Source organism: Acanthopagrus latus, chromosome 23 (assembly GCF_904848185.1).
Source record: "Acanthopagrus latus isolate v.2019 chromosome 23, fAcaLat1.1, whole genome shotgun sequence".
In the NCBI taxonomy this organism is placed as follows: Eukaryota; Metazoa; Chordata; class Actinopteri; order Spariformes; family Sparidae; genus Acanthopagrus; species Acanthopagrus latus.
This window is the reverse complement of record NC_051061.1, coordinates 17,452,503-17,469,273: the sequence shown is the minus strand read 5'-3', so window position 1 is coordinate 17,469,273 and position 16,771 is coordinate 17,452,503. Positions and strand designations below refer to the sequence as shown.

General features: G+C 41.3%; 2 protein-coding genes across 2 annotated transcripts; both read left to right on the top strand.

Moving 5' to 3' along the window:
- Window positions 1-843: 843 nt before the first annotated feature.
- stard3 (StAR-related lipid transfer (START) domain containing 3) lies at window positions 844-10,951 on the top strand. The gene is made up of 15 exons (XM_037088721.1): window positions 844-987; window positions 2,832-3,070; window positions 3,162-3,239; window positions 4,395-4,472; window positions 4,603-4,656; window positions 4,958-5,075; window positions 5,162-5,263; window positions 5,384-5,439; window positions 5,541-5,633; window positions 6,576-6,638; window positions 7,671-7,766; window positions 7,877-7,956; window positions 8,098-8,202; window positions 8,347-8,440; window positions 8,909-10,951. Exons 2-15 carry the CDS (start codon window positions 2,858-2,860, stop codon window positions 9,029-9,031), a joined length of 1,353 nt encoding a protein of 450 aa, XP_036944616.1. The 5' UTR covers window positions 844-987; window positions 2,832-2,857; the 3' UTR covers window positions 9,032-10,951.
- Window positions 10,952-11,803: 852 nt separating this feature from the next.
- On the top strand, window positions 11,804-16,771 carry mreg (melanoregulin). The gene is made up of 6 exons (XM_037089300.1): window positions 11,804-12,045; window positions 12,213-12,551; window positions 12,744-12,906; window positions 13,215-13,305; window positions 13,389-13,552; window positions 15,785-16,771. The coding sequence occupies exons 2-6, from the start codon at window positions 12,460-12,462 to the stop codon at window positions 16,001-16,003; spliced, it is 729 nt and encodes a 242-aa protein (XP_036945195.1). The 5' UTR covers window positions 11,804-12,045; window positions 12,213-12,459; the 3' UTR covers window positions 16,004-16,771.

Below are 16,771 nucleotides of genomic sequence, written 5' to 3'. Positions count from 1 at the left end.
CTGGGCAAGATTAAACAAAGTTTGCTTCACTCATATGCAATGTCGAGTATAATTGCATCTAAATGAGAGGAAAAAAAGGACAACCGATGATTTAAACAGAACAATAAATACATTAAAGTATACAGCTAGACAGTTAGAGACAGATTAAATAAATAAATAAATAAATAAATAAATAAATAAATTCATTTAAAAGAAAATTGTTTAGATTTATACACTTTAATTTCAGATGTCAGAGCATTGCCTGACCACTGTGAACTCCTGACCAGTCATACACCTGTCAGATTTATGTATCTGTTTTTCAGTCTAAGACAGTGTGACTATCACTGCTAAGTTTCAGCACACTGTTCATTAAAAATGTGAAGTCTGAGACACTGTGACTTAATGATACAATTCTTCATAAATGGTAAAACATATGTTGTAGTTTGTCTTCTCTCAAATAAACGAACACACCTGACAAAATCAAATACAAATTTTAAAATTATGTATTGTAAGACAAGATATACAGTAAATATGATGCAATTAGTAATGACTGATATGGTGTATATGTTGTGTTTTTTTAAGTTGCGTGTACATAGTTTTTTGCTATGGTAAAATAAGCCGAGGACTTTAGATCTATCTATCTATCTATCTATCTATCTATCTATCTATCTATCTATCTATCTATCTATCTATCTATCTAATCTAATGTAATCCGCTACATTGTCAGTTCCCCTTCAGTAAATCTACTCGAGTCGGGGTGTAGTAGCGGACTGTGGCCACTGGAGGGCACCAAACACCAGTTAATAAAGTCCACGCACGTCAAGTTACACATAATAGCCACAAGTATCACATCCGGTAAATACTTTCAAAATAAGACGTTCAACAACAGGACCGGTGCTGGCGGTCACGTGATTTTCGGCAGGGGGAGCGACACATCTTGCGGCAATATTTACTCTTTGAAAGGTCAGCCCGGAAGATTTGGTAGGCGATGATGAAGCGGTAAATCAAGTGAGTTTAATACGTGTTTTTATTAAAATTAAACGCGATGTTGACGTATGTATATTTTGTTGTCGCTTCCCGTAGCTGTTTACTTGAAGGCCTGAGTGTGTGTGTGTGCCATTTTTCCTCACAGTTAGCAATATAAGAATAACTTGCTTGAGGTAAGTTAGCCTGTGTAAGCTAACCGGAATAGCTAACATCAGTGTTTAGTAAGTTAGCTAATGTTTGTTTGAGCACTGCTTGTTTACAAGAGTCGACGACAAGGAAGTACCACCGATCCATACGACTGTTTTCTCTCTGGCTTGGGTTTTTTTTTTCATTTTTAACGCCGGTTGTTAGCAGGTTGTTAGCATGCTAGCTTCCCTCAGAGATCCTGAAGTGCCGTCAGACAGTTGTTTGTGTTTGAGCAGAAGTGAGGGGTGGAGGAGTCATGAGGTCTGAAGTCAGTGACACTACATTTAATTAGATTTTAAAAGACTTATATCATCATCATATAAAGCTTCTGATTAATGCAGTTGCTGACCCATGATTGGTTGTTTACTTTCAGTTTACTGTTCACGGAAACTTGAAGACTCAAGTGAAACTCATTCAGAGATGGTGAATCACTGAGTCAGACAATGATCCGATGGTTCAAACCTGCTGGTGGAAAAACAGACTCTTCTTGTTACAAACAATAATCTGCCAGAAATCTGATGTCAACGTGAAGCAACCTCTAATAAATCATCTACTACTAAAGTATGCTCACTGAATCATGTGCCAGATGCAAAACATCAGTGTCAGAGTTGGATGTTTTTAGATGGCAACATGTCCAAAAAGGTGAAACATCAGCTTGGACGTAACATTAAACTTCATGTAGAGATGAAATAAGATCACAATGATACCTTTTTTTACTTTGTCATGAACTGTTTATCTTAACCGTGTCTGTAAATGACGAGGCAACAAACACAGAAAACAAATTTGGCAATAAAATCTCATCAGAAGTAAAAAAACAAAACAAATGGATGTTTTTGGCTCTTAACCCTGATGAAGTGGCCTGTGGTGAGGAAAGTCACAAGACGACATGCAAAACAGCAACAGAAGTGAGAGATATGTATCCTCTGCTGTTTTAACGGCGGTATTATCTGTGCAGACACACACACACACACACACACACACACACACACACACACACACTGTAAGGCGCACACACTTGTTGTCCAGCCTGCCGCAAAAATGTGTTGCTTTTAACAACTTGTCAGCCAGATGAAAACTAATTTCTGAGTAGTTTTTATGATTTATAATCATTGCCGTCATTTTTCAAGCATTTCGGGGCAAAACTTTCACTCACCTGTAGATCGCCAGGTATGTAGGAGAAGATTTATGGTCAACAAAATCCGAACTGAGTAATCCTTCAAGCAGCAATGTCAATTATTTTGTGGTTTCAGCTTCTTTTAAAGTGAGGACATTTTGTAAATTACTGGTTTTATGGGTTTGTCAGATGGATGAAGCTTTTGTAAGATGTTCTAGGAAACGGTGATGTTGAGCAGTTTTTACCAATAATTTTAACATTATGAGGGCAAGAGAATTGAAAAATTGTGCGCTGGAGACGAGCTGAGCGACATGTTTTAATAATAACTTGATATCACAGGTCTGATATCTAATAGATACAGAATGTTACCAGTTGCTTGTTTTCTGTTTCCTCTTATAATCTGTCTATGCTGTTGCAAATTGCAATGGAACTTGGGTAAAAGCTGGTTTCATACTTGAGGGCTTATTCATCCATATTTGGTGAACGTTACACACCCCTCTCTGTTTATATTGTCCCCAGAAGGACGGTGGCACTAAATATAACAGTCTCATTGACTTTGTTGCAGGGGGAGTTTCCTGTCTCACTGCAGGAATGCCGGGCGGAGAGTACGGCGAGCTCGATGGCAGCCTCCCTGCCATCACCTCCCTGAACGCTTCCTACTCGACGACCCTGTCCATCCCGTCCCCGTACCTGTTCATACCGCCCGCGGAGCGCAAGGCCATCTCTGATGTCCGGCGCACCTTCTGTCTCTTTGTGACGTTCGACCTGCTCTTCATCTCCCTCCTGTGGATCATTGAGCTTAACGTGAGCATTAAACAGACACGTTATTTTCTATCTGTTCGCTGTCTTTTAACGCAGCGGTGAGACTCTGTGTGACTGTGATGTTCTCCTGCAGATCTCCAGCTCCATCAAGGACAGCTTAGAGAAAGAGGTCATCCACTATGACTACACGTCTTCCTTCTTTGACATCTTTGTAAGTGGCTCAGTCCCGGTCTGTTTACATTTCCCTAGTAGAATAGTGTTGTTGTAGTGTGTGATCCTGATCGAATCCCCTGTATGACTGCTCATTAATAAGCAGATACTCAAGTTAAACCTGCTCTTCTTATTCAATCTACACGTTTTTCAAAGAGAGCAGAGGCCTCATTACAGAAACTTGTCAGAAATTCTGGCGTAGTTCAGTTCAGGGTTACAGAAAGATGTTTTCTAAGTGACGTTAAGAAAAAAATCTTTAGCTATTACAGACCTTCTCAACCAAAGAATTTCTTTAGTTAGGATGACACTGACCCTGTCCTGAATTCAAAATTGCTGCAGGAAATAGTAGCACCACATGTTGCAGCATCGCAGGGAAGAACCCCCGTCCAGAACTGCAGTGAAACCAGGAACGTGTTCAGTTCACTGATGAATATGAAAACGTTTGCTAATGATTTCTTCAGATGGGATCGTGTAATATAGATAATATGCCATGCAAAGGCATCCAACCACGCACCTCTGTCCCAAGAACTCATCAGGAAATGTATGTAATCATGAATATCTTAACAAACAAACTGTGTTGCTGCAGCTCTCTGTGCGACTGATTGTCCGTGACGCTGGACGTGCTTTGTGCTCCACAGATCTCGTAGCTTCTTTTCTTGTACGACAGCCGTGTTCAAGCATTTAGCCTTTCTCGTCTCCATTCTGTAGATATCGATTAAGGAGTCGAGTTTACAGTTGAAGTGAAGATGTGAGCGTGGAGACAGGACACAGCCAATTCTGTAATAAGAATGTAGGAGATTCCCTGCTGGTGAAACTTGAGACGGGTCATGCAGTCAGGAGACTTTCAGGCAGACTTTATCAGGCAGATATTGCTGTGTAACTTGATTTATAGCGACTGAATGAGCCGTCATAGTTGGTCAAATGTCTGCGTTTATAGACACAAGGAGAGAAACTTTATTTATAAAAGAAGATAAACTTTTGACAAAAGAAGGGAAACTTTATTGACACAAAAAGAGAAACTTTATTGACACAAAAAGAGAAACTTTATTGACGCAATCAGGGAAATTGGATTGACACAAGAACAGAAAAGGCCTAAGTCAACATTTCTGCGACACATGACGGGTCATTTTCCTTCTCTTCCTCCTCCTCGCCTCAGCTGCTCGCTGTGTTTCGTTTCCTGTGTTTACAAGTGGGTTATGCTGCCTTCCGTTTGAAGCACTGGTGGGTTATTGCGGTGAGTGTGTGAACTCAAGTCAGTCAAACACCCACACACACAGATGAAGCAATGAAACACAGATCTCTTTATTAACACATCTGGACAGGAGTTATAACACACATCTAAATGCTCCTCTCTCCCTCCACAGGTCACCACTCTAGTGACCAGCGTCTTCCTTGTCGTAAAGGTCATCGTATCTAATGTGAGTTCCCCCTCCCCACCAAACCACCATCGCCTGTATACTGTCACAGTTCTGTATGTGTGGAAGCAAATCAGTCAAAACCCCAGAGAGCTTTTTGACTTCTGCATTCCTGTCATATAATGAGTGTCTGACGAGACCACGAGCTGCTCAGAGTTTTATGACTTGATCGTTTTATGATGCACAGACGATCAAACACATGTTCTGTCTGCGTTTAGAGTCCGTATCACGGTGGCTTTAAACCTAAGTATCAGTCAGCGTCTAATTTTAGCATCAGGATGACGTAGTTTCTGGCCCTTCACAGCTGCTGTCCCAGAATGCCTTTGGCTACGTGCTGCCCATCACTTCCTTTGTGGTGGCCTGGTTGGAGACCTGGTTCCTCGACTTCAAGGTGCTCACTCAGGAGGCCGACGATGAAAGAGGTAGGAAAACATTCCTGACAAGTTTGTGCACGGCTGGATAAAAATCTGCTTTTCCCTTAGAACTGTTTTCTTCTTTTTGACCTCAGCCTACCTGGCGGCGGTGAACGCAGCCTGCGAGCGAGCCCCCATGATCTACCCCCGCGCTGTTTCAGACGGACAGTTCTACTCGCCGCCTGAATCCATCGCAGGTGACGTCTGCTTGTGTTCATGTTCATCAGCCCCTAGTACAATCTGTGTGTGTTTGTGTGTCTTTCTTCATTTACTATTTGAAAGACACATTGATTTTGTCTCTGAACTTTTTTCTGCAGGCTCTGAGGAGGATCTGGATGAGGAGGGTCTTGGGCGCAGAGCTGTCACTGCACAGGTAGCTGCATCAGTCTCAGGAACATGTTTACTCTGCTCTGCTCCATCACCTGATCACCATGACTGATGATTATCTGCTCCTCCTCCCCTTCTTTGTTCCAGGAGAAGGAGTATGTCAGACAGGGTCGAGAGGCCATGTCTGTGGTGGAGCAGATCCTAGCCCAGGAGGACAACTGGAAGTTTGAGAAAAACAACGTGAGTGTTTGATTTAGCTTCATCCAGCAGAGAAGTGTCTCATCTTCTCCTTTAGATGTGATGCAGGGGATTAAGGCTCGACTGCAGACCAGGCGTGTCAGGCAGTGTGGGAGAGAGTAGCTCCCTTTGGTGTGAACTTTGGGCTTTTTCACTTTGCAGACATTTATGTGCATGAGGAGTGAAGCTGCGTTTGCAATATTAGCATATTGCATATATACGTATATTATTTTCAGTGTGTATTTGTAACATGAAATAGATTTGAGATAAAAGAACTTATTAGTTTGTTTTTACGCTCTAGTCCTGCTAACTATGTATTGAAAAAAATCAGTGTGATCCGTATCGAGATCGTTTATTTTGTTGTTTATATGTGTTTCTGTTGGAAAAAAAGTGACTATCAGCTGAAATCTCTATTGATATTCCCAATATCAAGATCAGTATCGGCCTCAGAAATCCAGCGCTAGTCTGCCTATACTGTGTATTGAATAATAATCTTGGGTAACACTATCATTAATAAACAGTGCATTTATTGTTGATAAAACTTTAGTTAATTGATATTTCACATTTGACAAATAATGAAACTCTAAACCCTAAATGTGAGCTGTATGTAGCTTGTTTCAGGAGAAAGATAAAGATAAAAAAAATAAACATTCAGATGATTAAAACTGTAACCAGCTGCCAGATATATTGCATACAGTGTTTGCTGTGTCGTTAATTCTGTGTTTCGTACACAGTTCTTTACTAAAAGGAAACAGCAGAGAGAAGATTCAGTACTTTAGACGTTAAACTTTAGAGTAAATGCAAATATTTTCACCACTTGGAACCAGATCCACTGATAAACTCCTGCCGCACCACATTGTTCACCGCAGGGACGGTTTCTGTTTCATTTGTATATCGAATCTCTTTTTCTGCATCTTAATTTAAGCATATTTTCTCTCATGTCAGGACATGGGCGACTCTGTCTATACTCTGGAGATTCCCTACCACGGAAAGACTTTCATTCTCAAGGTACCACTGCTCTTTGTGTGTTCATAGTGAAACCGCTGCAGGAATGATCCAGATGAACCGCATTACTGAACTTATTCGTCATGTTCAGACACTTCTGCATTTGTAAATCTACCAACATTAAATCTGATGTGTTTTTTTTTTCAGGCCTGTAGTTAATTCAGCACTGACGTTGTTCTGCAGTGTCGTAGCTGTAGAGAGTAGACCAGGCTGTATATCAGTGCAGCTTTCACAATCATTCAAGTCACCTTGCCAGAACTGAATTAAATACACTTTGCACCGTGTATATATTTTAACAGCCTCTACAGGGCGTAGTGATGAAGTAATGGAGACTAATAGAGTGTTAAATTTAATCGGATGTGAAATAGACTTCCCGGTGCTGTTCCACAGGCTTCACAGAAATTGGAGTCACGATGCAGAGAAGTTCCTTTTGTGTGTGTGTGTGTGTGTGTGTGTGGTTTCCCAGAGAGGAAGTCTTGTTATTGACAAAATGTCATGTTTATTTTTACTTTCCGACATTTGCTGTGTTTGAATGTGTCGATAAGTTACTGATAAGCTTGACCTACAGGCTTGTTTCGGTGATTGTAGAGTTGATTTGAGTCTCCGTTTGACATCATCTTTTAAACTTGTTATTGAGTCAATTCGATCGAGTGCAGCCCGACATCGTCTCCCCAAACAATTTTGCAGTCGGACCGGTCTTGTTGAGATGCGGGGGAAACATAACACAGTGGGTTTTTCCAACAGGAGAACTGACTGAAGTGCTGGTTTTGAAATCACAACCACCAGCTAATACTGGGATTTTTTGAATTCCATAGTGGTGACCTGAACCTCAGGTCATGTGAACAGCACAAAAAAGACGAGATTGTGTCATTTCAGTTTTGTATATACAAATATTTTTCTTGCTCACCCTTTTCTACACTATTTTATGTCTCATTAATGCTGTACAGGAGGATTCTGAAAAATACCATTCATTTCTTGTAGAGTTGACTCACAACTGTTGACATACTTCTGATGTGTAACTTTATTTTTGTTCAGGCCTTCATGCAGTGTCCCGCTGAGCTTGTGTATCAGGAGGTTATCCTGCAACCAGAGAAGATGGTCCAGTGGAACAAAACTGTTTCCGCCTGCCAGGTGACAGATTTCCCATATCTTTTATTCTCTCTTCTCTGTCTCTTTGTACATTTGTCTTTGTCTAGTTGTTTTGTGTTTAGGTCTAACGATGCTCTCTGCCGTCTCCTCAGATCCTTCAGCGGGTTGACGACAACACTATGGTATCATATGATGTCTCCTCTGGTGCAGCAGGCGGAGTTGTGTCTGTGAGGTACATCAGCACAGCACACAGCCGACGTCTCTTCTTTTTCTTATCTTTCAGCTGTTCTTCTTTTTTTTATCTTCTAATTATTTTGGACTGCAGGTCTAAAATAAAGTAAATGGACTGACTGATTGATTTGTCTTCCTTCAGGGACTTTGTTAATGTTCGGCGGGTGGAACGCAAGCGAGACTGCTATCTGTCTGCTGGCATGGCAACCGACCATGAAGCCAAACCTCCGTGCGGTCGCTACGTCAGGTCAGACCATGCCTCTAGCCAGGCTCCCTGTCACTGATCCAGTAAATTAAAACATCATATTGATTTGATAAAAGTGCAGTTACTGTTAGTTTCATTTCTTTAACTCCTCTGCCGCTTCTCTTCTGCCTTTATTGCCGACCTCAGGGGGGAGAACGGTCCGGGAGGATTTGTGGTCCTCAAATCCAGCAGTAATCCGTCCGTCTGCACCTTCATCTGGGTCCTCAACACGGACTTGAAGGTAAGAAGAAACCCACCGCAGTCAGTCCAGATATTGCAGTTGCTTGAGGCAATATGGGATGGTCTTTACCTTGAAGGGCAGAATTAATGAAGACAATTGTTGTATGTCACTGCTGCTTTCCACAGTTGCTCTGACGGCAAATAAACAAAATTAGCCAGCCAGCAACACTGAGGAATATTAATGCATGGGTCATTTCTTTTAATACCTGCACCCACCCACATCCATTATGACAGCCAACCTGCTCCGCCCAGACTGTTAAAATATCTGCTAATCAACAACCCGTACCCAGTCCGACCCGCAAAAAACATGATGCACCACATGAGACTGACTAGACTGAGAGCAGCTGCTATCCGTGATACAGATTCAGCTGCTGGGAGCAGAGGGGACCAAGGCCTCGCTTTTCTCTTTTCCCCTGTTAACATGAAAAGACATACACAGCTAACACTAACACTTCTTGTGTCTCATCAGGGCCGACTGCCCCGCTACCTCATCCACCAGAGTCTGGCTGCCACCATGTTTGAATTCATGTCCCATTTACGCCAACGGATCACCGATCTGCGGCCTTCTCATCGCTCCCACCACCACATTTAAAGCGGGAGAGACGTCCAACTGTGCCACGGGTGGCTGAGAGGTGTCGCTACTGTTGTCTTCGAGCGGACCAATGGGAGTGGCGGTACCCTTTGTGATGCATCTAAGCTGAAGGGATGTGCTACACTTACTGAGAAGACTCTGGAGATGTGAGACTGACCGTGACCACACATTCGCCACATTTCAGCAACAGGAGAGGAGGAGTAATTTGGTTGTCAAAGACAATGTTCCTCCTCACTCTCAAACTTTATTTTTGAGGCGTGGTCACACACATAGTTTGATGCGGACCTGTACTTTGTTTTGTTTTGTGTCCTTCACTGTGCAATGAGAACTGATTTTTTTTCCCTGAGCCTGCCAAGTGATCTTGTGGCAGGGTGGACATTACTGAAACAAGCAAACCTAGATGAAGACATTAGTGATTCTCACTGGGTGGGCATCTGTCTCTCTTGTTACAAATGAACTAATATAATGGCATGAAGCAGCTGTCTCTCTGAGCCTTATCTAACTACACACATTGTTAGCCTTTGATTTGCTGCTTTATGTGGCTTTTTTTCTTTTTAAATGATTTTGTCTGTTTTTTCACTACTGGTGCAACTGCCCACCCCCCCAAAAAACAAAAACAAATCCACCCTTCACAGCCATATTTAGCAGTTAATTTGAATGAGTAAAAAGCTATTTTTTACAGTTTATTCTCCTGTGCTTCACTGTGATGGATGAAGGAGGAAGTCACTCGTCGTCTAATCACCACTAGAGGGAGACACCACTGAACCACAGAGTGAAAACCTCTAGGTTTGACGTCATTCCCGATCCCAGGGTGCAAAAGATCTATCAGCTGACATTTAATCACCTCTTTTTCATTTTGCTTTGCACTTAGGGATCGGCAAGAAGGTCAAACCAGGAGTCAGATCTAAGTCTCTTACAAATGCATTATCAAGCTTGGCTCAAACTATGATAATGTTTATTAATTAGGATGCTGTATACCTCCTAAAGCTATCTTTGGTGCCAATCACCTCAAGTAGCCTTGTGGTGAAATAGCTGAACTCATTATTTGTCACCAAGTTATTACTGCATATGATTTCCATTGGTTAGTGCTGGTCTGTCCTCCAGGCTCCAACACGTGGCACTGATCGAGGTTTTTCTATCAAATTTCTTGCATCATGGAGCATTTTGTGGTTTTTAATTATTTAGAAATGTTTCAAGTTTCAAGTTTTAGTTGTGTTTTCAAAGACTGCACCTCAGAATATCATGATTTGACATTGCATATGTGATGAAAGCTGGCGAAAGGCAGAAGTCTGGCTGTATGTTCAATTCACTGTGGAGCTGAACCAAAGGAAGTTTTTCCATGAGAAATAGGGCATCAAACTTTGGCTAGTTCCTACACAGTTTGAAGGAGCATGTTTATGGGTGTAACTGATGTGTCGATTATAATGTGATCATTTATTGCGTTACACATAACGTGGCCACATGGCCCGGAGGCATTTTACTTCGTAAGCTTGTTACGTGTGAATGCCGTCATCAAGGTCTGGAGTTACTTCTTCTTACATGCGGTTATTGACATTTAACTGTATCATTGCTCAAAGCTGATTTTAGATTCTGCGTACTACACAGAGGGAACACAGAGGGAGTGTCAAATCAAGGTAATTTATGATATCAACAATTGTGTGCCTTTTATCACAGTAACATTAAATATCGGCCTTTTTCTTTTTGCTTTGCATTTGTTTTATACTGTTAACTCGATGCTTGATACCTTCCGCAGAGGCATACTGTACGCAAATGCTGTCTGCCTGAGAACTTTGGTTTTTTTGAATGTATGTGTGGATCTTTCATCAAACATGTTAATTTAAAGCCATCACAAGAATACTGACCAACAGTTTTTGAGTCTTAACCAGTGTCTTATGTCTAATAAAATGTATGAATTCATGACAGTGTTCGCGCTTCAAAACCTCATTTAAGTTACAGACAAAACTGGCTGTTGATATTTTATAAAGCCAGGCAGATATTATGGATAAAAACATTTAAAAATCGGCCATGAAACACACAATTTTGAATCACCCCAGTGTGAGATGAGAGATGAGATGTTTGTGAGAAAGAAACGGAGGCTGGATATTTTACAACTTAACAATAATCTTAAAAAGATGACTAAAAAATGTAAATGTATCCAGGATCATCTCGTCCCCTCATCTCCTTTACATCCTCGGTGTACAGTATGTGATGTGTTTATGTCCTGAATCCGGTCGGGTCGAGACAAACATAATCTATGTAATCATACGGATGGTTTGGATTTCCCGCCAGTGTGACTGCATTGTGATGCTGACCGACTCTTGGAATTTATCGTGGTAGATTTTACCCTCATATTTTCCGTCATTGTATCCTGGGGTGTTATATCATGAACAATGAATCCTGTGACTTGAGCCTATGTCACATGTCTGACAGCCTTACTGTTGTAAAAGAATAGTAAGGGGCACAGCTGACCTCTCTAAAAATAAAGTAAGTGTTATCATATTGTATTCTAGCCTTATAAGTTCCTTTCTGAAACTTTTTTGGACGTGAAGTCATCTGAGTTCACCAGAAATTCAAATCAATCCCTTCAGAGATCCTCATTTCACCACATTGTTGCAGATTCATGCTTGAGTAATCTCAGTAACCACATACAGTGAAATTAAATAATCCTTAAATCAATACAGCCGTGGTAGATTTGATACAGAGTGTGTAATCAGAGGAGGGGATGTGTTGTCCTCAGGGCAAAACACAATGCTAAGGCCAAGAGATGCAGCAGCTCACATGATTGTGCTGTGACTGTCTTCTGAGGCTATGGGCGTGTGAATGTGTGTGTTTTCTTTTTAAACTGATGAGAGCGCAGGCGTCTCACTGTTCTCATTGTCCTTCGTGTGCGCCTGATCCGGAGGACCAGTACTTGGGCCGAATTCCTCTACCCTGACGGGCTCGGGCCACTGATCAGGAGGACAAACTTACTGGATGTGGAGCGTCATCCTGAGAAAGAGGACGCTGAAAATTAGGTAGAGTTTGGGGATCAGTGTTTTGTAACTTTTTCGACCTGTTTTTCTCTGTGATCGGTTTTTATCAGATGCTATTCCTCCGAGAGTGACAGCAGATTAATAAGAAAAGTTTTTGTCGACCTCAATTGTTGTGACAGGTGTTTTCTTACATCTTTTCTGAAATATAGGCTTTGAATGAGGTCCTCTTTCTAAGGAATCTGCTCTGAGCAGCAACAGTGACAGCAGGACCATTGGAGTTAAAGAAAACCAGCTGTGTTCATACTTTTCAGACAAGATTGACCACTTGACTCCACTTCATTACTGCTTGAAGAACCGAGGAAGTTGTCCCCGCCATTCCAAGAACTGAGACACAGCTCCTGTCTGGACTATCTGCCCTTGTGAACACCTATTACCGATTGACTCTGTTCGTAACAGATGGGTTCAGCCTTTAAGAGGTTCATGCAGTTCTGCTGCTGCTGCTGTGTTGGAGACGAAGATGATGAAGATGAGAAGCAGCCTTTAGTACCGTAAGAAGACTCTTCCCCTTAATACATAAGTATAGCAATCATTCACATATCAGTTACTCTTCTCACCAAGAGAACAATATAATCCTCAGAAAATGTTTTTTTGAATAGTGTCAGAAAGGGATTTTCAAAAATGTTTCATGTACAATCACTGTGTTAAAGTGTAATAACTGTGCTTCTGGGCCTACCACACAGTCAGGATCCGTTGGAGTACTTTAACCGTGAAGTCCAGAAGCGTCGCGATGAGGAGACCAACCTGTGGAGTACGCCAGGAGACCCGAGCCACTCGGAGAGGGAGGACGACCGAGTCCTTTACAGCCTGCTGCAGGCCAGGAACAAGACCCGCATGGGATCCACGGTGTGTGAATTTGGATTCAGGTCATGTTAACCTAAAGTTTAAAAAACTCTTGGTGATTATAACTGGTGCAAAAGTGGCTTAAATTTTAACACATAAGCTGCAAAAGACATAATATATTTATAATAAGTCGTCTTAGGCTGTATAAAGTTATTACGATGAGCTCTTCAAGCCAACTGTGAGTCAGCAGGACAATGATGAAAATCATCCAATTACAAGAGAGTGGGCCAGCAGAGCCTCCTCTCTTAACAAGAAATCACAGTGGCCTGAAAGAAAATTACTCATAAAAGCCTTTTCCTTCTCTTCTTCAGGGCTATCGCCGTCTGAGTGTCGACATTGAGGCCATGAGAGACACACGTCGAGAAGTCAGAGACAAATGGCAGACAATCCTGGAGAACTTAGGTAACACCGGACAAAGATGTGGGGCTGATTCTCTCTTCTACATACGCACAGAGTAACCAGAAATGGTTTGTCTTCTTTCCTAGGTTTTATGGCGGAGGCAGAGTCGCTGCTGACAGTGTCTGCGGGAGCCTCACATGACCGCATGCGTAATGCCCCAGCAGCACGTGCCATGCTCAATATGCTCCACAGTGAGACTTCCATCTTCTCCACCAAGGAACCACCACCGGAAAGATATCTATTCATCCTGGTGAGAGCAGGGCTTTGTCAGAGGGGACTGATGCTATAATGAACTCTAGTTGAATGACCCGATGCTCTAATCCCTAAGTGAAGTGTCCCTGCTGTGACGTGGAGATTAGGTCGTACATCAGTCATACCATATCATAAACATATCCAACATGTGGCATTACTCCATCCAAGGTTTCTGCAGGTTTGAACAAGTCAAATTTTTAAGACCTTTTTAAGGCCATTTTGAACTAAATTTAAGACCTGCATGAAGTACTAAAAAGTAAGGAAAAGTGTTACTCTCAAATATAACCAGCTTTTTACATCCAAATCTGTTGCCAAAATGTTACTAACTGGTGTTTTTTACGATTTTCTGTGTGACATCAGCGCTTTCACACCAAGCGTGCACAAGCTGAGGGTTCTCTTGCAGAGCGTACACTGCACTTCAAATTCATTATGAGATACGGCTTTCAACCAACTGAAGTCTGGTTGTTCAAGCCAACACTTGTTAAATTTACACTTTCCCCAAGTCTTTCCAGAACTGGCATGGAACTAACTATAAATCTCCCCAACACATTTCCCCAAAGCAAAACAAAAAAAAAGGTGACGGAAGCGGTAAATGAATATACATATTTAAGACCTAACTAAATGTGATTTAAGACCTAAATGCAAAATATGGACATATTTAAGACTTTTCAAGGCCTAAAATTGAGATGGTCAAATTTTAGACTTTGTAAGACCCTGCAGAAACCCTGTCCGTCCCAGTGCTCCAGGCTAAAATGAGGGCCTCCCTTGATCCTTTAGGACAGTCTTGTACTTGCCTTGTTTACTTGAAGATGAGGGGCATCCAAATCAGGATCAATTTATAGGGAATCTCTTTTAGATGTTTACATTTGTGGATGAGGTGCTGAGTAGGCTTAGAGGGACGCGCACCTTCGAGCAGAATGTAATGTGGCTAAAGTACTCTATTGTACCGCTTCTGGAGTTCCCCCTTCTTAGCAATACAAAAACGTATCCTTCTTGTCAACATGTTATCTTCCTTCTCCACCCCCGTGAGAGAGGGAGTTCAGGGGCAGAGGGGATGTTTGGTTGAATATGTTTATCAAGTCTTTCTGATTCAATGGTCCTTTATCTGAATGAGGTTTGTTCAAGTAAGAATCTATGCCCCCGATCACAGCTAAATATCAATAGCTTCAAGCACAGTTGCACCCAAAGTCCTCTGAAGTTTTAGTCCCAGGAATATTTCAAAGAACGGAAAGGTTAATTGAGCAGGCTGTTGACTGCGTTTCCATGACAGTCTAAAGACCCCGCGAATAATGAACAGATTGGTCTGCTGCTATAAGACAAAAGAGAGGATTGTTTTAAAAGGCTATTTTTGCACACATCTATACTGCTACTTTATTTATTGTTGGTCCTTCTGACGTGCTTTTATCCGTAACTCCATAACAATACGTCAAAGCACAATACAAGCTGGTTTGTGGATGCAGATTTTTAATCAATGATGGCTGATTTAACATGCTGCAAGTAATCCACTAAATAATCACTCAGTTTCAAACATTTTATTTTCTCTCCTGAGAGTTTTTTGGAAGGATAATCTTTAAAAATACCTTTATTATCCATCTGTGAAACTGAGCGAAAACTTCAAGAATTTTTATTTATTTTTTTTTTTTTGTGCAAACTGAGTGTAAAATATTTTTGACTTGTTAAACAAAAACAATTCTGGAGAAATATCATTGTGTCTTTTCATGTTTAAACATTTTACTCAGTTTTCAAAAAAAAAAAAAAAAGATTGAATGACTGAATGAAAAAAGTACTACTGGGTTTTACAGCAAAACATGAAAAACGGAATTTCAGGAGAAAAATCAAAAAAACTTTTTCAGGAGAAATTTCCAGTGAAACCAGGTAATTTTTTTTAAGGAGAACAAAAAACGCGAAAGTGTGTGAAAAAACCAACATTTTTTTCCGGAGAAATTTCTTGAAACCATGTAAAAAAAAGAGACTGCACAATATCACTGACAAATTTGGATCAGAAATGAAAATTTCCACCAGAAAAATGAAATTCCTCACCTGCCCCCTTGAACTGGCCAAAAGAAAAATGAATCAACATTTTTCCAGTGGTTCAGATCACTGACCCTGCAGGACAGTAGGGACATGTCTAATCCCTGTAGTGCAACAGAAAACATTGCCCCTGTACATCCCACCTTCTGACAATAATCACATCAACCACTTCTTCTGCTCCTTCTTTACCTCTTTATAGGATCGTCTCCTGTACCTTGATATCGCTGATGATTTTGTGGCGAAGGCAAAGCGCTTCTATCCTCCAAAGGATGACTCTGATGAGGAACCAACAGGCCTTTCCATAAACCTGCCGCTGCTGCTGGCCAGGGTAGAGGCCAGCATGAACGGAAAAGGCAATGAAGATGATGACGAGGACGAGAGCGAGATAGAAGATGGAAACTTGAGTGACAGATCCTAAGATCGACTAGCTGCAATAATAATAGACACAAGGCAGGGGGCAGTAGTCATCAACCCTGGAGACCTGGATGACAGCGTCGCAGTGCTCTTACCTTTAAGTGTCTGTTGTCTCTTACAGTGTTGCTGTTGCTTCCTGGGCGTTTTAAGCTGAAAAATTTCTCTTTTCTTTTTCTTCATTCTTATTCTGTTTTTCTGTGGTCAGACTTAAAGGGGGTTTAGCAGATTTACAGGTGAATGTTATAGAGGTGTTAACTGTTTGTTAACTGTGCAAGTCTAATTTTTCCTTGTCTCCCATAACATTTCATCAAGTTCTTGTTCAACCCTGTTCATTGTTCAGCTGTTGTGAACCTTGAGGGTAGTGATGTTCCTTTGAGCAGAGCCTCTTTATATTTTGTCCTATGATTATCAGCCCTCATTTTATTCAATCACATGATCGTACCAACGCTGAAGAAAAAAAATGCAGAGTGTGTGTTTGTGTAATTGATACTTTTAACTCATTCAACTTTTCATTTGGCTTTAAAATGTTTTGGAAAGTAGCAGATGGAAATGTAGTTGGTACAGTATGTTTGAACTTCTAAATGGGTGGTGTGTGTGTGTGTGCGAGTGAGTGTGTGTGTATGTGGTGTCTTTCAGGTGATGCACAAGGGTGTGTTTTCACTCACGGACTTTATTGAAAATGTGAAAGGTTTCTCAACTAATGGCAAGTTATATGTGTGTGTGTGTGTTCTGGTGTCCAGTTTGTGATGAAATAAAGCTGCAGCCTGATGAT